Source organism: Gymnodraco acuticeps, unplaced genomic scaffold (genome assembly GCF_902827175.1).
Source record: "Gymnodraco acuticeps unplaced genomic scaffold, fGymAcu1.1, whole genome shotgun sequence".
In the NCBI taxonomy this organism is placed as follows: Eukaryota; Metazoa; Chordata; class Actinopteri; order Perciformes; family Bathydraconidae; genus Gymnodraco; species Gymnodraco acuticeps.
Genome location: NW_022992021.1, coordinates 415,184 through 439,477, shown reverse-complemented (window position 1 = coordinate 439,477; position 24,294 = coordinate 415,184). Strand labels below are relative to the sequence as shown.

The following is a 24,294-nucleotide window of genomic DNA, read 5'->3' as shown; positions in this document are numbered from 1 at the left end:
GATTTCCAGTTGATATATAGACGCCACGCTTAAAAAAAAGTGTTTTTGTGCAGTGTTGATTTACACTTAAAGGTGGGGTAGGTCATTCACTTCAGAAACACTTTTTGTTATATTCCATGGAATGCTCTTAACATCCCGATAGCAATGAATATATTAAATGCTTTGACAATAAATACATAACAAAATGTCATCAGTGGAAGCCGTGGCGCTGTAAAAAGCACAATTACTTTCTCTTTCTGCCTCTGTCCAGACGCAGGGACAGTTTCATCCCACAGGCAATAAGACTGTTACACACCTGAACAGCTGAAACAACATCCCTAATATTCATCTGGCTGCTACTTCAAAATTATGTTTCTATTTACCTATATATCCTATTTCAATAACTTGCATATAGACTCTTATTGCACTATTTCACTTTTTCAAAACTATATTTTTGTAATTTTAGCCATCAACTTTGGGAGATTAAATTAGATTAAAAGTTCCCTTCAACAAAGTCAAACACCAAATTGGGTTTTACCTATTATTAAAGGTGGGGTAGGTAATTCACTTCAGAAACACTTTTTGTTATATTCCATGGAATGCTCTTAACATCCCGAGAGCAATGAATATATTAAATGCTTTGACAATAAATACATACAAAAAGTCATCCGTGGCACTGTAAAAACCACGACCAATCATCTGAGCCGGCCCGGCTAAAATAACTGGATGGCCTACCTGCCTGTCAGCCTTCCATCTGGGCACAAACTTACCTCGTGCCCTCATTGGTCATGTGCGCGTTCGTGTGTGTTGGAGGAGGGGCTCTGTGAGGAAGTCTGAAGGAAGGGGCAGATTTTTTTCGGTTGTGTATTTTCAAACTCTAGCGCACTCGAGCTGGTTTCTCCATTCTTACCTACCTACCTTTAAACCGCCTGGAGAGAGAGAAGAGCTTGTCTTCAGTTCAGTAACAGAGTGTGCAGATGCTAAATCAGAACCCATTAAATCACAGACTCAACAAGCACTTACTTCCTGTAAATAAAGCAGAAATGGCTCAGCGTGACTCACATCTCTGCTGCGCTGACCTCCATCACTTGTTGAGTCTCTGAATTTAAGCAACATTAAATCCTTGAGATGCCAGAGGGAGATAAACAGCCACTGAGACGGTAGCCAAGGTTTTATTAAAGTTATTCTGCTCACTGATCCTGCTTCTTGAATACTTCAGTGGAAAAGACCAGCTGAGGTTTTATTAAAATAACCCATTACATTTAGATTTAAACATATAAAAGGCAGAGCTTATTACAGAAATGATTCAGTTAGTGTAGTCCAAGTTTGGCTTTTTGACTTCATGTGATTTTTGCGCACTATTTTCCAATACATCACTGCGCAGTAAGATTCATTTAGCAAAGGGAAAGTTCATTTATTTTAGTGTAGCGGTTGTGTAATAAGCTCAGCATCCCGAGGGGAGCTGCTTTCAAAAGGCAGGTCTGAATTAGTTCCTTCTGTGGTTTCTAAAGCCTCACTATCAAGACTTGCCAAATGTTCAGAATAAAGCATGAGAGGGATTAATGTGACGTGATGAAAAGACTTGAATGACTGCTTATATCAACTGGAACAAAAACAATGTAATATTCTCTAATCCCCTGAATGTGGACTGCTTCTCCATCTGGGGATTTACCAAAGTCTGCAGTCTGGTTGTTTTAATGGACTCCACCCTCTTTTTGCACACATACCCATCTCATCCCGTCTGTGTATTTCATCCTGCGTTCATATTAGTGGAACATTTCAAAAGGGGCCAGTATATGTTGATTTTCCAGTTCATATTTGTATCTCTACTCTGGCCGGCTCTGTTGTGATTGGTCAACCGCTAAGAGATGTCCCGCCCCTTAGCCTATCACGTACAATGTGTTGGAGCGCTAGCCAATAGAAGCGTGAGACTAACATAGTAATATGATAATGTTACACAAGTAAACAAAGGATTTATAATTTTATAGCTTTTTTAGTTTTCAAATTGTAATGTTTTTTATATAAAGCACTAAAAGAAACAACCTTGTTCAAGAAATGTGACAAACATAAACGTATCTTGCCTGCTTTGCCTTACATTTCAAACGCTGTGCGGGTTACTGCTTTGAGCTTTGTGAGCTGTGGGTTCTTTAACTTTCGAGCTGGGATTCTGCCACTGAAAGCCAGCAAGCCTTACGGTCTTCAATGTCTGTACAAAATGTAATGGCAATCAATCCAATAGTTGTTGAGATATTTCTGTCTCAGTCAAAGTGGTGACAGACTAACATTGCCATCCACAAAGCGCTGCCACTAGCCTGGTTAAGAAAGATTTAGTGCAGACTAAAAAAGACAAAATGTTTATTAAATCTGTTGCTGGTGGCGAGTAAAAAAGCTCTTATCACCAGACTTTAATGGATGGATATTACAACGGACATTTACAAAATGGAGAGGATAACATCATCTGTCAATCACAAACTGGAACTATTTGTGTCACGATGGAGAAAGTGGACTGATTTCGTAAAACCTCATAGGCTAGATTTTATTTTTACAAACGTATGATTTAACTGTGAAGTCCTGATCACTCCCTAATGCTCGTATTGTTTGTACTTTTGACTGTTTTTAAAGGCATTTCGGACAGACAAACTTAAGATGTACAATTACTATGTCTCGAAAAAACACTAATTGTTTGCTGCCAAATGTCAATAAAAAATCTATTACAAAAAAATAAAGATTTAGTACAAACAGAACGACTGTGTAGCTATCAGAGACACCAGCAGACTGAGAGTAAAGAGCAGCACTGACCCGTTGATCATGCTGAGCAGACCCTCCACCAGGTGGGCCAGGTAGGACACCTGCGCGCCCTCATCGGGGAACACGGGCCCGTGCATGGAGGCCAGCTGGGCCAGGCACTGCAGAGAGTCCTGAGCCATGTCCGAGTCCTCGCGGATCTTCCTGTGTACCTGCAGCAGGACAGAAGAAATGTAGGTCTTAGTCTACGAGGTATAACAGAGGAATCTTATCAATGAACCAGCAGAATAGAATTGGAGCGATGAAACCCTCTTTAATGGTCACACATGCAGAGCACACAGTGACATTTGTTCTCTGCTTTTGACCCAGCCTAGTAGTAGGAGTAGGAGCACTTTAGATTTGTGTTGGAAATAAAAGCACTCACAAAAGAACAGACCGACTTCAAATATATGGAAAACCTTCTCCACAAACTTGCTTTTAACTATTTAAATAAATTCAGACATATCAGCATCGTCTTCAGGACCTCCTGCAATATGCAACACTCATTTATTTCACTGTCTGATTTACGGTGGCAAAGCTAAAGTCTGAGTTAGTGTTTCAAATTCTCCCCGATTCACACGACCACCTGCAGGACTGCAACGCATCTACCCGACATTCTCAGAGGGCTTTTTCTAGATAACAGCCGGAGAATACGCTTAGAGTTAAAGACTTGAATGCCATTACATAGAAAAAAAGACCTTGCTGAAAAGAAATAAACTAAAAGGAGTAAAACAGAGAAGGTGTGTTTATACTATAGAGATGTGAAAACAGGAGAATCAGCATATTATTTATCTTTTTAATTGTGCCTCATATAGCAAGAGCAAAACATTTTGTAGCTCCTAAGAGAGGTCAGAGGTCAGGATCACCTACAGAGCAGAGACATATTCAGCGACACAATTTGAGTACATGTCGGCGAGGTGTTTTAAAAACGTCTGCTCGGTTCCTCTGTGCCGTTTGTAATTTATATTAAACCGGTGTTATCATTTTCGATACATACAAGTCTCTGTTGAATTAGTTGTGGTACAGTACGGAGTCTAGGTCTAACTTTATATTTTTCATTTTGAATAATTGATTTAATTTGACTCAAAGAAATGGGATGGGATATTAACTTTTTTCTTAAATGTAAGTCTTAAAATTGTATGCATTTTACTGAATGTGAATTAATAGTACACCACTTTTATATAACTTGTACTCACTGTATAAAAAAAAGAACCAGGTTCAAATTCACCCCAAATAAACGAAGGAATTAACAGAATTAAGTTTTTTCTAAGATCGACACTAACCAATTATATCTTCTTGATGCAACCTAGTGTAGCTACTCAAGGGAGTGTTACAAGTTTGACGGTGCTGACGTATACAAAAATAAAATAAGAATTTTACATTTTAAATCACAAAACACTCTGGTCAGTTCTCTCCCAACAATCCACAAAAGAGTAGTAGAAATATTTTAGACCTTTGTAAGTGAAATGTAAGCATTTTACTGCTTTCTAAGGCTTTTACTTTAACTGAATCCAATTATTGTTTAAGACTTTTTATCCCTGCAAATGCCTAACGCGTCTACGGAGGGAGAAAGAGGGACCCTCGGTCACATCGCCTTAGATACAGTGAGTGTAAAAGCAAATGTTCTGGTGATACTTTCATGCATTACGTCAGTGGACTTATTAAACAAACTGCATTCAGAAGACCACTTTGAAACAGAAAAGTCGTTGACCGAGAACACAAAGGTGAACACAAAGGTGAACCCCTCGTCCTCCTGTCACCACTGTCAGAAACAGATCAGCTGAAAGCGGTCAGGAATAATACTCACTGCCGTCACCCAGCACCCGGAGAGCTGAGCTGAAACGAAATTGCGAATTGATTTTTTTGTAACACGTCTGTCTCTTCAGACGCTGTGACCCCCGGCCTCAGACTAACAATCACTGAGCTGGTCTGAGCCCACAGACAGCCTCAATCAAACCCAGAGAGGGAGATATCCGGCTCCTGGTGGAAAAAGCACTGCTCGAGTCAGTCTCATCTCGGCTCTGAGCTGCTGTTTGATTGTGGGATTTGGAGGTTGGTCCGTGCTGAGCTGTCACGCTCCGACAACAGAGGAAGAAGCATTGTGTCACAGACAGACAGTTACAGTGAGGAAGCAGCACTGAGAGTTAACACAGCAGCAGCATGGGTTTCCACTGACTGAACTACATGGAGCTCAAATACCTTCCTCCTGTGGCTTTCTTCTCAGCCGGTCCAAGATTTTTCGTCTGTTTCTTTTTCTTCTCCCGCTTCTTTGACTGTCATCCTTTTAAATCCAGACTGAGAGCTTCTTCATCGGCTCCACACAACACGTGAGTGCGTGACTCCATTGCAGAAGCAATCAAACTTTAATTCTCTCTTCTTCTTCTTGCTCTCAAATCTTCTTCCCCTTCTTACTCCCTCCCCTCAGATTCTTTCTCACTGCTTTTCCTCCTCCCCTCTGGAGCCCCGTTACTCGAAAGCAGCTGGGAAGAGATCTCCGATGCTAACGTAACGCAGCCAGTGCCTCTGTAGTCTTTTCTGCTGCTGCCCTCTTCCAGAGCGTGAAGTCATCCTCTGGAAGAGCTCAGTGAGAGGAGGGGGAGCCGAGTGAGTGAGCAAGAGAGAGAGAGAGTGGGAGGGAGAGAGAGAGAGTGGGAGGGAAGGAAGGGAGAGGTAGTGCAAGGCCAAAGGATTGAACAGCGCGAGCTCTGAAAAAGCAGCTGCACCAGCGAATGATCCATGCGATTCCAGTAATGTCAGTCGCCTTGAGTCTGACTATAGATACCCAACGTGTGTGTGTGTGTGTGTGTGTGTGTGTGTGTGTGTGTGTGTGTGTGTGTGTGTGTGTGTGTGTGTGTGTGTGTGTGTGTGTGTGTGTGTGTGTGTGTGTGTGTGTGAGTATGCAGGGAGTGGGAATGAAGAAAGGAGAGAGAGAACAAGATACAACAATATGGAACATTTTGGGCATGCAGCTCAGATGACAGCTCGCTGATTAATCGATGGGGTCGGTATCTGCAGAGTTGGCGTTGTCAAAGTTGCTAATTTGGTGCTTATTACGGTTGCTTTGGCAGTGAGTGAGTGAGTGAGTGAGTGAGTGAGTGAGTGAGTGAGTGAGTGAGACTCTTTTGCATTAAATGAAAACGGCATAACGCAACGTGTTAAAAGTTGACTCAACACAAAGGGTCACACAAGAAAGAAGCCTAAATAAAGAACTGCAAAATAAAATATGGTTGTAACTTTTGAATTTCAAATAATCATTTCAGATGACTTCAGATAATAATGTTCTTGTTTAATTGTGTATTATAAACAATGACAATACATAGAGAAACATGCTCATTATAATGTCTAAGAAAGTAAGACCCAGACATTTCATTTACTTTCATATATGAGAATAAAGCATCGGAGAAACAAAATCTTGGCATTTTTAAGTAAAAAAGTATTAATTTATCCTCCAAAAAGTATCAAATCTCATTTAGATTCAACTTCAGTCACCTGACAGTGTTTGATTCTCAGATAGGACAAGATCCAAGGATAATAAAATCCCCAAACTAGTTCTTTATAGCTAAATCTACAGCTCACAACTGCGGTGTGTCTGCTGTCTGAGCATTAAAGAATAGCCAGAAACAAACGTACACATATCTTTACCTACTAAGCAATGTTGAATGCTTAATGTGAGTACCTGTGAAAACACATTTCTGTCTGTACTAAAGAAGTATTGGGGTTCAGTACGCAGCTGTAATAAGGACAAAGAATATAACTGGAGAGAAAAGAGTCGAAGCGAGAAGAATATGTGCTGAAAACTGAGATGAGAAGAGAAGTATGTCGACAATGAGGAGGTGAGGGTGAGGGGAAGAGGATGCTGGACGACAGAGAGAGGAGGGGAGAACGATGGTGGTATTTATAGAAAGAGACAAAGCCTGGTGTCTGTTACCTCGGGGGCTCAGAGGCTCATCTTTCTGTTTTTTTCAAATCAACACTGAGCTTCCCACTTATTGTCTTTGCTCTCTTTTTCACCATCACCCTCTCTCTCTCTCTCCCTCCCTCTCAGATTGGGTTACTGTCTGCCTGCAGGAGGGTCTGAGGAGAATCAGCTGCAGCCTCATCAGTCGCTGCTCTCCTCACTGATTGTGTTTACGGGCTAAACACCAAACCACTCACTCTGTCTGCTCTGCACCGCTATCTCTTTCCAGGAACAGTGGGGGAGGTTTCCATCACCATGTAGCTGTACAGTGATACCGTATATCAGTGGCGAACCGTGTCTATCACAACCGGACCTTCTGTAGACACACACACCCCCCGCCGCCCCCCCCCCCCCCCCTTCCGCGGCATTATAATGTCCGTCTTTTCACTGAATTGTCGTCTTGAAAAGGGTACTCACAACAATTCCGCAACATCTTCATCTTCACCTGTTGCACTTGTCATTTCAACGTTAAAAACAATAAAACGGCATGAATTGCTTCGTCGCATTCATCTAGCTCCTCTGTCTCGAGCCAGTTAACTAGCGGGCCTTCTAGAATACCCTGGAACCGAGGGGAACTCTGAAAGAACACGCCCATTGGCGCCAAATCAATATCTGATTGGTTGATCAAACTGTCAGTCCAAACGTACGCTCTCATTCAGTGCAACGGCCAGGGCATTCGATCAAGGATGTAGAATACCTTGGTTGAAGGAGATTCTACCCAGAGACCCAGAACAAGATCTGATTGGTTGCTTTCTTTTCTAACACAAAACCACTGAAATTCTCTGAATACCTTGAAGGCCCTGACGGTTCGACCCTGCCGTAGATATCATATATTCTCTTGTAATTCAATTGAGAAACTATATATAGATATTATTATCCCTGTGTTTATTCTCATTTGTACTCTCCTATTCTATTGCAGCTATAACACATGAGTTTCCCTACGGGGATCAATAAAGGTCTTATCTTATCGTGAGTGTCTGTATTTTGCTAATCTAATGAAGGAAAGATTGAAATATTAACGTATTGTGTGTCTGTTAGTGCTACAGTGTCTATTTTGTGAGTAGCACTGAACATGTGTTTATTCAGGGAGAAATGGATGTCTGCATAAAAACCACATGGGTTGTGTGTGTGTGTGTGTGTGTGTGTGTGTGTGTGTGTGTGTGTGTGTGTGTGTGTGTGTGTGTGTGTGTGTGTGTGTGTGTGTGTGTGTTTACAGATGTCAATTTGAAGCAATGAAATAACCCAGATGCATCAAGAAGTCTGTGATGTGTGTGTCTGTGTGTAATTGTGTTTGCATGTGGATACACACTCAATCATAATTTGAAGCCGCTCTGCAATCACTCGGAGCAAAACAGAAACTAAAGACTCAGAGAAACACAAACACACAGCTGGCGCCAAAATTACAGACGCCTCAGCTCGTGTAATCTCCCTTTTCTTTTTCCGTTCACTGTGGTCACCAGGTGTTAAATCGACAAAGGAGGAGTGTGGTTATTTTCAAACGCCAACAACCACCGGGTCCTTCTTCATTTTAAATCTACCAACGACAATTTATCCCCAAATCTCCGTCACACTCTCTCACACCAATTGATCCATGTTTCACTCCATATAAAATGGTATTTCTCCCTTCAATCTCTTGTGTTTGTCTCCCCTTTCTATTCCAACACATTCTCCTTCTTTCTTTTGTTTATCCATCTTCAAAACACTCGATCTCTGAGTCAGAGTTGTCACCAGCTGAAGTGGAAAAGAAGATGAATACTTGTCCACAAGACACCTTGAAAAAACACTGTAAGCTTTGGATTAAACAACGGGTTAGCAACGGGTTAGCAGCAAACAAAATGGCTGCTACAAAACTGCATTATTAGTGAGCCAATTAAAAAAAGATGTGCATGTCCAATCAGAGACGAGACCCCCGATCTCAAGCTTCACGCAGGACCAATAGCCATCAATAATGATCTAGTTTTGCTATTGGCTTGAATAGGCAGTATGCTGCAGCACTTGTATTACCACTTGGATCTGATTGTCATAGTTTTGGCCATCATTCCCATTAGATATGATGCTATACTTAATGTTGTAATTCTCTTGTTCAAACAGGTCACCCAAGGGGGTTGGGGGTTTAAGGCACTGACCGTTAACAACATTACACCTCATTAGCTTTTGACTGAAAAGAAATACTTTAAAAGAAACTACATTTAAGTGTTAAACTAGAAACTAGAGCTGTCAAGTTTTGAGATTATTATATTAGTAATTTGAGTTGAAAATCAAGTGTGAGGGCACCAGAAACATTAATAACCCATCGGTAACTCTGTGTGCCATGTGTGTAGTACTTTCACAGTTTGACTGTTACATTTGTCTTCTGTTTGTCATGCTGTCTGACTTCTCTTTAGTGATGCCGCTGTGTTCCCAGAACTCAGCAAATAACTCACGAGCAATGACAGTGAAATCTATACAAATAAACTCCTGATTTTAAGAATAATCCTTTAGTACTAAAACCATGCGTGAGTGATGAGAACAGCAGCCTGCAGTAAACTCCTGATCGCTGAGGGAGCCCTGGAGCCAGTTAATGGGAAACTGACAGACACCCACCCACAGAGGGACAGACCCCGCCCCCCCCCCCTCCCATGAGTCCCTCAGCAGTGTAACGAGTGTGTGTGTGATGGGTGGGTTACTGGGGTTGTTAACAGGGGCCCCTAATCCTGGGGCCGGGCTCTAATCCTGCCACTGGTCTGTAGTGGACTGTGACCCTGATGGCGCGTGTCTCTGAGTGCCCCCTCCCCACAGACACACACACTAACACAGACACACACATACACAGACAGATACACACTTAGGATGTGCAGCCTGTTACCCCACACAGCTGAGGAGACACAGCAGCTGGAAAAGCAGAGAGAGACCCCCATTAAATTGAACAAATACACACACACAGACACTACACAGACCAATGCAGAGGGTACACACAATAATACTACACAACACTAAAATGTACACAATCCCACTGAGACAGATATGCACACAACTCCACCAGGAGGATGCTGTAACACACACACTCACAGACACACACTCACACACAGACACACAGAGAGAGACAGGCAGACAGCTGACGGTGCCGCAGCCGTCTCACAATAACAAACAGTTGAGCTACTAGAAATACCAGAGCGAGAGATGAGACCGAAGGCGTGAAAACTGAAACCAACACAAAACACATCCTGCAGATTCCAGCAGCAAAGGGAACCCACCGAAAAATGACAAACATTTGTATTCATCCCGAACCCCTAACTGCTGCGAGCGGCCAATCAAATCCCTGATTAGGGCTGAGCGCTTTGTGTTACAAACCTCTGATTACTGCCGCTGTTTGCAGCCAATCACAGTTATCAGTGATTGCTTTGTGAATTCAGAGGCAGAACAATCACACTAAAACATTTCTCGGGATTAATGCCGTGTTTTTATGTGTATATATTTTGTTTATTTACATGGAGGAAGCTATAAGACAGGCATTTATTGGTCTTACGGTTATCAAGTGTACCAAAGACCAACCATAAATAACCACAATGTTAAACTGAGTAAGAGACACCTGAGGATTTAGAAGATATTTTTACGCAGAAGAAAAAGGTGCTGAAGTGAGAAGACAGTTGCTATCCCGTATAGAAACACCAGAAGTCAATACGTTTTAAGTGACAACATGACAATCAATCCTAGAGGCACGTTGTGTAGGATTTCCCTACAATAAAATACATAAATAAAGTATTAACCGACTTGTAAATAAGCCTTCTCAATCATCACTTTAAGTGTTAGACGGTGTCTGTATCGACAGAGATCCCGCCTCATATCGGTATTTTCTTTAAATGTTCCTGGGGCGAGGATGTGTCTGTTGCCAACCTTATTGAAACAAAGCAACACAAGAAGGAAAGGACGCATCTAAAAGGAGGCTAAGGGAATAGTGGACATATTTTTTCAATCATGAGTCGTGTGTGGTTTTTAGAAAATAACTTTGGCTTCAGATTCAAAGGAAAGCCGTGTCTCTTTTTTCTCAGTGTCGTAAAAACAAGTAAAATAATTCCCGCTTATTGACTGAAGCAGCTTCTCCAAAGACCAAGAAACAACAACCAGTGTCCCTAAAGCATCTGATTTATATTGCTACTGTTGGGCATCAGTGAAGCAGTATTTAGAAGCAGTGATTCCCCAAGAAGACTGGTTACAAATAATGCGAGAAATGATAGTTTATTCAAAATTCTGACTGTAAAATATGATTCGTCTTTTGTTTGTGGACGAACAAAAAGGCAACAAAAATAACACACCCCATCATGCTGAATCATCAAACTACTCATGGCAGCCCACAGCTTTCCTACTTTCACTGTGTGTCAGGGCAAAGAAGGTTAAATGAGTGGATCAGTATCCATTCAATATTCACAATGGACAGATCAGGTGCGGTCAACAGTAACAGGGTGTAACTGCAGAAAAGTACACGGAGGTATTGATGGTGGTAGAGATACAGGTGATTCCAGGTGAAGGATAAAGAGTGATCTTGATAAATATACAACCTGCAATAAAATCCACCCTTCCACTTTTGTAGTCTAATAATAGTGGGAGAGACTAAGGGCGCTTACTGTATGTGTCATTTTATTTTATCAAAATTCTTTGTTGAGTGAAAACTCAGTGATAAAGAGAGAATATAATCAGCTTATCTTATCATTTATGACTCACTTAATGTCTTTGTATATCACATTCAATGTTCATAAAGTTTTATAAGTAAAGTTTTTAGCTTTGTTAGCATTATTTGTTCAATGATAATATACATTTAAACATTAACAGAGGTGGGACACAAGTAGATTTACTCAAGTACGGTACTTAAGTACAATTTTGAGGTACTATTTTATGTGTCTTAATAGTTCTACTTCGGGGTCGACCGATAATCGGCCTGGCCGAAACACATGTATTCCGCATTTGACCGATTATCGGTATCGGCCTTTTTTTAATCAAATTGCCGATAAAACTTTGGCTCTGATGCGGCCGTTTCTCTGGCTGCAGTCACCACTCTCTGTACACGAGCAATTACAGATTACAGGCAGGTGCGAGGGACGCAGACACAGATCCCTACTGCTCCACTACATTTAAAAAGGAAATAATGTAATTTTTCTCCACTATTATGGAGAATTATACTATTGTTAGGGACCCACTTAATTTCCCTTGGGACCCTCTCAAATGACCACCTGTGGGTCTTTGGGATTCAAACTTATCACTAGGGATGCTCCGATCGATCGGCCGCCAATTGATATCGGCCGATATTCACTCTCTGCCGATCAATCGGTGCTCTCTAAACATGCCGATCGTGAGAGCCGATCACATGACTTAAAATACATGATACTTTTCTCTGTGGGCGGCAAAACAAGCTCGCCAAAATGGCTTCACCGGTCTGGCAGTATTTGAAGGTGTCCGAAAAAGACAGTAAAATAGCGGTATGCAACGTGAGTGAAGCAGAAATCCTGCAGCTCCGCCCGCTGAGAGGGACCGGTGAGCGGAGCAACACACTAAGAGTTAGACCTTACGCAGTTAGCTATTTGATCTACCTCTGGAACAAGCTGAACTAGTTATACATATGTTTATTCTTCACTCATTACTGGATCAGTGAGCTGCATGAGATACTGAAAGGCTGTCAGGAGAGAGAGAGAGAGAGAGAGAGAGAGAGAGAGAGAGAGAGAGAGAGAGAGAGAGAGAGAGAGAGAGAGAGAGAGAGAGAGAGAGAGAGAGAGAGAGAGAGAGAGAGTAATAATTATGTTGGTTGTTGTTTGTGGAAGCTCCAGTGAATGAGCCCCATTAACTGAGTTTTAAACATCACTTTAAATGGAAGATCCCCATAGGCCCCGCCCACTGATTCCGGCGATCGGAGCATCCCTACTAATCACCATCATTTAATTTCATATTCTGTTCTTGTACATATCGTATATTCTTTTGACATGTATATAGACATTGTATTGTTGCATTGTTGGAGGAGCTCAGGTCAGAAGAATGTCATTGCCATTTCTACACTGTAGCTTTGTGCATATGACAATAAAACCTTTGAATCTTGAGTGGAGCAGCATTTGGCTGGACGCTGAAGAGGAAGATGAGCTGACCTTTTTGTTCCACTCAACTCTTCCACACAGTTTGCTCAGCCAGCATGGACCGCCTCTTAAAACACACAAGCCACTGCACAGAAATACACATTTACTTCCCCGGGCGGTCCTCTGGACAGTCGCACAATAACACGACCCCGCTGCAAAGCATCCATAAATCTACTTAATGGTGCATAAGAAAAACCACACAACTAGAGAAAACTTTAAAAATGTGCCAAAAAGATGAGGTCCATTGAAATGGGTTTACCCAATGTGAAAAGGCAAACTGTCTCTATTTGTTTATCATGAAGAAACCACCATCGAGAGGTCAGAACGAAAAGGAATAAAGGGAAAGGGTAAAGCGGGACACACACAAAAAAACTAGAAACAGAAAAGAGACAGACCTCCCTGATAGGAAGATATGGATGGATGGAAACCAGGAGGACATATAGACAGGCGTGCAGGAGTATTTGAATTACTATGGTTCTAGGAATTAGTGAGCATGCTGGATAAATGAGACTTGGATGATACTGCAGGAATTGTGAGTTTTCAAAAAAGATTTCATATGGTTTTTCTGCCCTTAAAGGAAGTGTCAATTTGGTGATTTAAGTCAAGACTTTTTCTCAGTTTCTGCATTCTTAGTCACCGCGAAGGCATGAGAAAAAAACTCCTTTATCTTTAAGAATTGAAGGTAACCCAGGGTGAGTAATTGATATTGAAATTGTCATTTTGGGGGTGAAATATTCCTTTAAGTTGATCATGATGCACATCAGACATCAGCATTGTTTGTAAGGTTAAATCAGGGGTCTCAAACTCAAGGCCCCGGGGGCCAAATCCGGCCAGCGGCTTCATTTTATGTGGCCCTGCAAGAGCTTGCAAAGAATATAATACGTTTATTATACATGCCACTTTACAGAAGCAGGTTGCTACATGTCCCACAATGCATCTCGTTTTGTGACATGCGCACTGAAGAGACTTTCAGACGTAGTTAATTACTAAGTTATTATCCTATCTGATAATAATATAAATTCAGAGGCAATAATGTAATATAATACATTATTTTATATATATATTATATATTTATATAGTTACAGCCGGCCCTTTGAGTGCAACCTTTATGCGAATGTGGCCCGTGATGAAATTGAGTTTGACACCCCTGGGTTAAATGAATCGTAATCCGGTTTGAATTAAACGGAAGAGCAATTTCACGGGTAAAACAAAGAAAACAATGCTGTGAAAAACATGAAGGTACAACTTAGGGCTACTCAATTCATCGTATTTTAATCGCAATTACGATTATGGCTTGCAACGATTACGAAAACAACGTAATCGAAATAAAACGATTATTTATTTATTATTATTATACTTTTTTTTAAATTGGTTTTTCAGTTGAGTTATACTTAAAGTTCAGGCTAATCAACTGTTAAAAACATACTGTTCACATTTTTTTTCTCAATAAATGGATGTTTTCAAAGTAAATGGATAATCGTTTTTAATAATCGTGATATCAATTATTGACCCAAATAATCGAGATTATGATTTTTGCCATAATCGAGCAGCACAACTCCAAAAGGGCACATATTTACACACGTCAGCATTCTGTGGGAAGGGACAACCACAGGAGTGATGGAGAGGGTTACTCACGGTGAAGAACAGATCCATGACGCGGGTGTCCAGCAGCGCTTCCCTCCAGGTCTCCGTGGGCTTCAGCATGACGTTCTGCGTGGCCTCGAACATGGCGATGTAGTGGCGCCCCAGTGAACCGCCGTCAGTTAAGGCCAACAACAGCATGAGGAGGAGGAGGAGGAGGAGGAGGAGGAGGAGGAGGAAGAGGAGGAGGAGGAGGAGGAGCGGCAAACACAAACACACCAGCTCCTGTCACTGAGCTCTGGGTATTTACGTCTCTGAGAGGCTGTGGTCCGTCTGGCAGCAGGAACTCGGTCTCATTGATGTTGCCACTCTTAACTCCACAACAGCCTTTTTTCAAGTCTCGCCCTCCCTGCTTTGTTCTTCTCTTTCTCCCTTGTCAGCTCTTTATTAACCACAGAGAAACTCAAGCCTTGTTTCTCACCTCCTTCCCCGAGCGTTTCCCTCTCTCACTTCCCTTGTCCCCTTCTTCCTTCCAGCACTCGGCTTTTTCTCCTCTGCTGCTTCCTCACAAGATCTTTAAAAGCTCACTCTAGCTGCAGCCAATGGAGACTGAGCTGCTCTGCCTCTTTGTCCACTCCTCTTCAAAAAATCAAGACGTCCTCGAGACTCCTTACTGCCCTGAAACACTCCCCCACTGCCTCCTCGGCCAATCACTGTGTCTCTCCTCCTGACTGCTTTCCAAGACTCTTGTTTCCCTCGTAACACTTGTATCACTCTCCTCTCTTTCCCCTCTCGTCTACTTTCCCATGTGTCTTTATTCTTTGTCCTTGACCACACTTAAATCGGATTTAAATCCTTCCGGTTTGATCTTAGATCGCTTTTCAAACGTCCCTTTTCTGCTTAACAAGTCTTTATTTCTGAAAGCCGCCACAACACACACACACACACACACTGACTTCTTATTTAAGACTTTCTCCGCTCGCCCACAACAAGTTTTTTTACAAACCCACAACACACACTTTCTCCCCACGCAGCCGCAAAGCACTTCCTGTCTTTATTCAAGTCTCCCAAACACAAAACATGCTGTTCCCATAGCTCATCAAGCACTCCCACTCTCCACTCTCCCAAACGAGGCTTTTCTCACTCCTCACAACACACACACTTTCCTCAATCAAAACATCTTACAACCACACTCTTCACACACAAATCAAGATTTCAGCACCTCCCCCAAAGAGCAAAACTGTTGTCCTCCTTGTTCTTACAACACATTCAATCTCCTGATGAAGGTTTCAATGTACCCTAAATGTCATTTCTCCTGACTATACAATACAGGAGCAGGACACAGGAAGTGTTCTGCTTAATGATACAAAACAACAGAATTGGCTGCAAACAAACCAATTCATCACGTAACGGGTCCATCCACTAATTAATACATTTCTTCAGCTCTAATCCGAAGTCTTCAACTTGATATCAAATGGAAATATTTGAGACTTGACCTAATAATCTAATATCAGTTCAAATTGTAAGTTTACATTACAGTTAAAAAAACAGCTCTGGAAACAATTAAGAGACCATGGAAGCATTATCAGTTTCTCTTGTTTTACTATATGTATGCCTTTGAGAACAAATATGTTTTTATTTGATTCTATAAACTACTGACAACATTTCTATGTGTTGGAATTGAACAAACACTGAAATGAAATGGCTGCCATATGTAGAGATTGAGATTTAAGAACATTTGGAGTGGTCATTTTTTCCAGAGCTGTATATATTACTATTACTCACCAGGCTATGATATTTTACTTTACATATTATATTGTATTGATATATCTTAGCTGCTTTACTTTGTTAGGTCTTAGATCTCATTAGATTTGTTCCATTTATGAGAATTTTCTTTACAAATATTTGTATCTGAAAGATCACAGTAAGTGAGAAATAAAAGAATTATTCCAGACTTTTTTTGGTATATTTGAAAACGTTTGAATCTCCAATAAAAATATAAATAAATGATGTGGGATTGTTTGCGAGGTGTTTTAAGCGTTTCACATTCTGCAGGGATTCTTTTATTGTCCCTAATCAGGATATTGGATGGAAGAATTTAATAAAAAAGTACCACTGCCAGATTTAATCTTTTTGTGTTTCTTTGTGGAAGCTTGTTTCAGCATGTACTCAGCAAATGTTTCCTTCTTCTGCTTGCTTGTAAAACAAATCTAATAATTCAAAATGTCACCCATCTCATTTTCCATCACCGGCATTAAACTCATAAAATAAAAAAGGCACTCACAACCGGATCGCTGGCCCGTGGCTCGGTGACAGCAGAAGGGGGGGAACTTCTGGAGGAATGTTTGATCAAAGCCAAACAGCGGCAGAGGCCAGAGAGGTCGAGCATTCCTCCGACCCCCCCCCCACACACACACTGACCCACAGTCACACACACTGACCCACAGTCACACACACACACCCCACCACAACACACCACACCACACTTTTCGGCACAGAAGTTGGCACCTGTCTGAGGGTGTGTGTGTGTGTGCGTCCAATGCTTGGCTTTTAGGCCTTGTTAAAAATAGTCGTGGTGAGGCAGAAGACCTCCATCTGAACCTTTCAGAAGATGGAAGGAATGAGAAAGGAGGATACTGCAACATGAGATCATGGTCATTTGTTTTATTGAAGGTTTTAACTATTTATTTCTAATCAGGAAATGATTTATTTTGTATTCATCTTTACTTTAGCAATGAAAATGCTCCTTCTTTCAACGTTCATGTCTGTCTTCATTCACAAAATGAACCAGTTTGAATTAAAAAACTTGGCTGGATATTATCTCGTAAATCCTTGAGATACAATACTTTTTTTTTAATTTAAATGTAATAACTTTTTCTCTGTATCAGGGACTGACCCGGTCACCATACTGCAGACGGGGGGGACCACCTCAGTGACAGAAGTTGTACGAAGGATCACATGACAAAACTCACAAGAGACCTCAGGAATGATAACTACACACCCACTACGACTGTTTCTACACCGGCAGACAAAGACGTAAAAGGGCCAGACAGGTTGGGACATCCGAACCGATCGGTTTTAAATTAGGGAAAAACATAACATCTAAAACAATCATCTAAACTTAATTTGATAACACAAATGGAATTAGATTACAGAATCAACATATCCTAAGAACAAACATGTAGCTGTGATAAAGCCAAGCGTTATCAAGATGCCATTTCTGAGAAGAGAGGACGTTTAAGCAGCTACTCCTAAAGTCATTAGAGAAAAACAACTCAATCTGATAACTAAGTCACTTAATGTCATGTTTGCTTTTGAGTAGTTTCTATTTGTTCTGCTCGTTTTAGTTGACTTAGATCCAAAACATTAACACTGGAATTGAATATAAGTGATATTGTTGTTATAAAAATAATAGATTATTTGTTTGAGTATGAGTTTAGATGGCTTAATTAATGATGCATCCAAATGGTTTATATATATATTTAATACCAAGTTAAGAGATAAAAACACAATAGAATTTCGACATATTACGGCAAAATATCCTGCTTGTTTATTTTAGATCTCACTCAAACTACTTTTATGTACTACCGTGAAAACGTATATTCATTTATATGTAAATTGAAAGTTGAAACTACTTCAATTTAAGTTCAAGCTCAAAAATACATATTGAGGTTAACGTCAACCATGCCATGCTGAAAAGAGACCAACTGTGTGTGTGTGTGTGTGTGTGTGTGTGTGTGTGTGTGTGTGTGTGTGTGTGTGTGTGTGTGTGTGTGTGTGTGTGTGTGTGTGTGTGTGTGTGTGTGTGTGTGTGTGTGTGTGTGTGTGTGTGTGTGTGTACATGCCTCCAGGATGAGTAATGTGCGCGGAGTGACCAGGGCATGTGGCTGTGGGTTTGGTGGGTTTTTAAAAGACATCACCTGCTCCTATCTCAACCCCTCCAGCAGCCTCTAGAATAACTAATGTGACACGTCAATTTTCCACTGGAAAGATAAGACGGACTGACAGATAAACGGAAACGCCGACACTTTCAACTGACCGCATACGCAGCCGATGCATCCAAATCCAAAGTGAAGGGATCCACACACGTTTAGTTCCCACATGGGGTTGCCAAAGTTGCATAAACACACATTGTAATACCTTTAATTAACACCAGCCACCAGTCAAATGCCAATAAAACTGGTAAAGCTGGTACTTACTGCCAGTTATTTTGGCAGAGAAACAACATTTCAAGTTGAATTTCCTGTCCCGATTCCTGCCTTGAACAAAGCAGGCCGACATGTTTTCACATCTTCAGTGACAGACACTCAGTCGTTCAGTATTTATGGTTTCACATGTGAACCTTAGCCCAGGTAGAGTGCGTCAATGTACAGATCTCCTCTTCAAAGCATGAGGGAGCATAGCTGCAATAAAAAGCCATCATGGTTCTTTCATGGCTGTACGTGCATTGCTACGCATAAACAGACCACATGACTACAGAACAGCAGATGTGGGCTGAGCCCTTTCTGAATGTACAAAAGAGGCCGAGTTGTGTGGACCACAAAACAAAAAAATATGTCAACGTCAACATTTTTAACCTAATTATAATTGAGTCATCTTTGTGCGTTTGTTTATTCTGTCAGCATATGCAAACAAAAGCGGAGAAGCCATTCATTAAAACTCAACACCAACATCTTCACAGAGTTGATTCGTGTCATTTTGTCACAAACTTTACGAGGTCAACAAAGAGTCTACAGTCATACCAGCAGATCTGTGAGGCTGTACCAAAGCATAGTGAGCTTGTGACGGTCGCAGATTGATCCAAGTGTTTCTTATAAACTGTAGTGGCAGGGGAAAAGGTTAAGGCATGTGGTTTATATTGAAATGAAATGAAAACTATGATACATGTGCATTATCCTCGCAACTACAGTTGTTAAATGTCCACTTTTATTTTAGGTTCTGCAAGCCTCATCTGCATATTCACCTGTCGCGGCCCAGAGGCTTTTTAGTGGGCGCGTCACCGGGATGCTGGGGGTTGGTTCTCACGGGAGGAGAAAGTGTGTGTGGCGATTGCTGGTATTCAGCGGGATATTGTAATTTCCTCAGCATGTAAATATATGGTTAAATGCAACGGGGAAGTTAATGGAAAAACCGAATCGGTGGATATTGCATCGACCGACCAAGAAGCACGTCTCCGTGGAGAGGACGCGCTCAGAGAGAGATATTCTCTACAACCCCGGGTGAGATCGCTCCTCTGGGACACGCCGGTCCTCGTGTTTCCTTTTTTTTGTGGATTATAGCCTGAATAGGCCTACAAACATTTCTGTTTTTGCCGCCGACGGGCGCAGGAGCAATGAACAATAATGGCCTGGATTAGGCAGTAAGGACAATTTTGGTGTATCGTAGAGTGGACTGTTTAATTTTGTTTGTGTTGTTTGGCTGGAAAACTGTCAATATAATGGATCAATGCATGAAATCTGTCTCGGTTTATTTTGTTTAAGGAGTAGATAGGGCGTTAACAATTCTGGTTTGCCTTTATAATATTATTTCATTCAAGAACCCCTTGTGCGTTTAATTAACACAACTATTTTAGATAGTTGATCGTTACAAGATGAATGCTAACGTCAGCATGCTCACATGTACAATGCTTACATGCTTATAATTTGCAGGTTCATCATGGTTGTGAGTCTGTTCAAATTAGCTTAATGGCACGTAACAAAGTGCTGATGTGGCAAAAAAAAAGTGTACTTATGATGGCACTATGAAAGTAAGAGGGTCAATATAATTATCAACATCTGTCATGAGGGGGGATATGAAAGGCTGTACCAACTTTAGGGGCAAACCATCACCTATAAGTGAAGATATTTCATTACAAGTAAACGTTTAGACTTGGTGATGGGTCTTGATCAAATGTAGGGGTTAGCAATGGTCAACAAGAATATGAGTACCACATTTCATGGCAATCTTTACAATCATTTTCAAGATATTATACTCAACTTTAAATATGTCAACCTCAGTGTATAACTAGAGGTAAGGTCAGGAGGTCACCACGAAATGTCAAGACAATTCCTCAAATCGTTTTTTCAATGTTTCAGCCTGGAACAAAGTGATTTAATTAATTGCATTGTGTATTTTATATAACCGAAGACCATTTGTAAGTGTCTTTAGTTAGTCGTTGGTTCCCTTTCATTTCAGTGGGGTACAATTAGCAGATTCATGTAAACCAGTGGTTCCCAACCTTTTTTCCCAAGAACCCCCCCAAATGACTCCTGTTGGAAGTTGCGCCCACCCCCCCCCCCCACACACACAAATTAAAGTTTAAAAGTCTCAAAAATGCTACAACTACTGTCACAACCTGGATGAATGTGAAGTATTTTGTTAAAGGAGGATGAAAGCGTAATGAAGGAGCACTATTGGAGTGACTTTGATGGTTATTGGACTCAGGATTAATTCATTTGGATTCCCGCTGTATGAAGAAATGAAAGGACGGCACAAGTGGAAACAATTCACAAAGGGATTAAACTGTTTAAAACACATGCTCAAAGTAAGCCGGATTTTGCCTATGTGCTTATGTGGATTCAAAAGTCGTAAATAATCTACAAAATGGAGGAGACCGATCTGATCGGAGCAACTCTGACAAATAATCCAACTGAAACCGGCATGGACAATGACTATGTTTTAAAAATGCGCTTATCCAGAAAAGCCTGGTTTGGACACTTTACGGGCAGAAGAAACATTTCTATTAAAGAAAGAATTATACATTTCTGTCTTTTATGCCTTTAATACTAACTTGAATTTTTATTAAAATTAATTAATCAATTATTTTGTATATTTTATTGTAATGTAGAGACAAGGCTTTTAGTGACAATCATGTATTGCTTTACAATTATATGTAAAAAAAAAATCAAAAAATCAAAAAGTCTCAATATGATATTTGGCCTCAAATCATCTGAGGCCTGGCGCCCCCCCTGCGATCTTTGGCCCCCCAGGTTCGGAACCACTGATGTAAACCATCATAGTGAACATTACGTCTCTCTTATATTTTTGTAAATGAATGTATGTATGTAAAATGAACAGGGATTCCCACACATAGACTTTACTGATGAAGGTGTGTTTGGACACTCTTTTTTCTTTCTTGATTGAATTTTTGCAATTCAAAAGCTTCAAAAGGTTATTACCACGAAAATAAATATAAACCAAAGATGCCTAGAAAGTCAAATTACATATTTAAAAGCACATTTAACAGCATGGTTTGCAAATTGTTCATTCATGCCGAGTGTGTGTAACTTTCTAATGAATAGGCTAAGTTAAAAGACCCTGGGTATAGCTAATTAAGCCCCTACAGAACAAATCAAATCCAGCTTCACATTCCCGGGTCCTCTTTCACCAACAATCTGCAGACGCTCACAGATCTATTCGATAGTATTTTCATGACCGATTTAAGTGGCAATCTGAACATCTTGCCGACCTTCGTGCCCGACGGCTGTGGCTTAGCGGGCTTCTCTTGTATCCTCTATTCATTACGCCTGATCCTCGTGTCTGAGGACGTCTCGCTGCAGAGGAACAGCGGCAGAGCGTCTGCAGAACGCCGTGCAGGAGCACAGCGCTATGCTAAGGCGCGTGGTGGGGTTTAAGTGATATATCCTGCTTTAAGTCTCCCCTGCAGACTCGCCGTGTGAAATAACAGTCCAGGAATACCTCCTCACTGACCCTCCCCTCCCTCTCCCCTTTTCTTCTACTGTTTGGCCGCCATGTGTTTAGACAGCAGTTGTCATTAAATCTCGCAGCACTAAATCAAACTAAGAATATATCAATCATGCCACTGTGCTCCGTGTTTCAGACCAACACGTGATAACTTGTGGATGAAGGTGGGGATTGAGAGGATTTTATATCCAGACACGTCACTAAAGCCTTCCTTTTATTACATTTGATAACAAGTTGCAGGTTTATTTAGAGTTTTAGCAATAATGATAATCTTAAATACAAAATTCAAGGAAGAATTTATGTAGCAACATTTATTTTACTACTACTATTTTCTTTTGTTCCACAAGCTCTGATCTTCTTTGCTGAATTTGATTTAAATAACTAAATTAAATGCATCTCCAATAAGACTGTTCGAGACAGCAATGTTTCTTAAGGATAAAAGGAAAAGCATTCTTGAACTGGATAACGTTTAAATCTCTGCAACAGTGGGAAATTAACATGTACTTACAGGTAATCGATTAAACTTAAAATCTCAGCAATCAAAAAAAATTAGAAGAAATTGGTGACGTGCTCGTTTGTCTACCCACATTTATTTTGGTGTTAGCCTTGTAATTGAATTGAAGCTTTTCCATATTCTGAATAAATGTTAAAAATGCTTCTAATAAAAATACTTGAAACCAGAGGTTGCGCTAGACTTTTTCTAGACAGGATCGTAACATTTCCGTCAAAATCCAGTATTACCCCGTCGGCCTTTACACAACTCTGACAAGGGGGGGGGGGCGGGCACGCTAATCGGCTAGTGAACTGTCAACCGGGGGGGGGGGGGGGGGGGGGGGGGGGGGGGGGGGGAAGGGGCGCACGCACGCTCGTGAAACTGTTAGCGCCGTGCATGCTTACTGCACCTCGCGGTAGCGCGCACAGCGTAAAGCCAAAACTCAGACATGTCAATGGTTTGTACGGCAACGTCAGGTTTGGAAACGGTATCATTTCCTTTTTGGCGGGCGGGCATGCATAACACGGCATAACACCGGAGCCTCGCTGCGGGGCAACTTTGGCGCTGTTCCGAGTTTGTTCTAATCTGTCAAAATGACGGACTGCTTTCAGATTTTTCCGGCATTGTTAAAAAAAATATTCGGTTAACGCGACCTCTGCTTGAAACACAAATCAGTGAGCCGAAAACATGCACTTAGTATTTTTCAAGGGTCTGATTAAGTTCCTAATGAAGAGCCAATGTTAGTCATTTGGGTAAAATATGTCATAATTCTACCACGAGTCGTTGTAAATCTACTTTAAAAATACAAAAGAAGCACGTGCCTCGCCATTTAACCATGTGTTGTATGTACTCTCGCACCCTGTTGTTTAGACAGCAGTAGTTGGAGATTCTGCATACAGGTCAGGGCCAAGACAAACACCCAGCATCAGCTTACACACTCCAAATCCTAACCTTAACCCCAGGGCCAAACTGCCCATAAATTGACCCCAGAACAGCTAATGAGAATAGAGAGCCGGCCGGGCGAGTGTCACGCTGACAGTCGCCTCCTCACCACAAGAATAGCTCCTGAAGTTAATGCCGCTTTTATTACGTCTCACTAAAAATACGAAATAATTCCAAAAGCGGAGGAGGTTTCTCTTCTTCTTCTTTAAGACAAAGTATTAAACCACACGTCAAGTGAGAGACAGACAACAGCGCCTAAATGGAAGAGGCGTGGAAGGCCATGCTTTAATCTGGAACAACTTGAGTTTTAGTGAGCTGATACACCGTGAAATCCATACATTCCTCTCCAGTGAAGGAAAGAACAGATGGTGCTAGAACAAAGTGCCCACTGGCTATTATTGCAACACAACTGACGGATGAATTTAGAGATTCCCCTCACACGCCAGATGCAGCTAAACAACACAAAGTGGATCCAGATATGCAGAGTGGAGGCTGGAGGGGGATCTATCTGTCAGCTCGGACAGCCATTTACAGCAGCGACCCCCCCCCCCCACCACAGTGTGGAGTGACATGGTGTCGTACCGACGGGGAGCGTGCCGCCGCCGTCGCCGCCAGATGACTCCAGAGCTCAGGGTTCAGACAGATGACATGCATACCGCTCGGTTCCTCTAAGGGAGAAATGCTTTTTTTAAAAGGGGTATTTGAGCTGGTTGACGGGTGTGTGATCGTGTGCATGAAAGGCGGCGACTGTCAGCTACGCAATTAAGCAAAACCCCCCC

At 41.4% G+C, this 24,294-nt stretch overlaps 1 protein-coding gene across 1 annotated transcript in view; it reads right to left on the bottom strand.

Moving 5' to 3' along the window:
• xpo4 (exportin 4) overlaps positions 1 to 24,294 on the bottom strand; it is a 71,435-nt gene that overhangs the window by 32,382 nt on the left and 14,759 nt on the right. Inside the window, exons 7-8 of the mRNA XM_034201448.1 lie at positions 14,452 to 14,564; positions 2,779 to 2,936 (exon numbers count right to left, since the gene is read on the bottom strand). Of these exons, the coding sequence (XP_034057339.1) occupies positions 2,779 to 2,936; positions 14,452 to 14,564 (271 nt within the window). The remainder of the gene's footprint in view (positions 1 to 2,778; positions 2,937 to 14,451; positions 14,565 to 24,294) is intronic.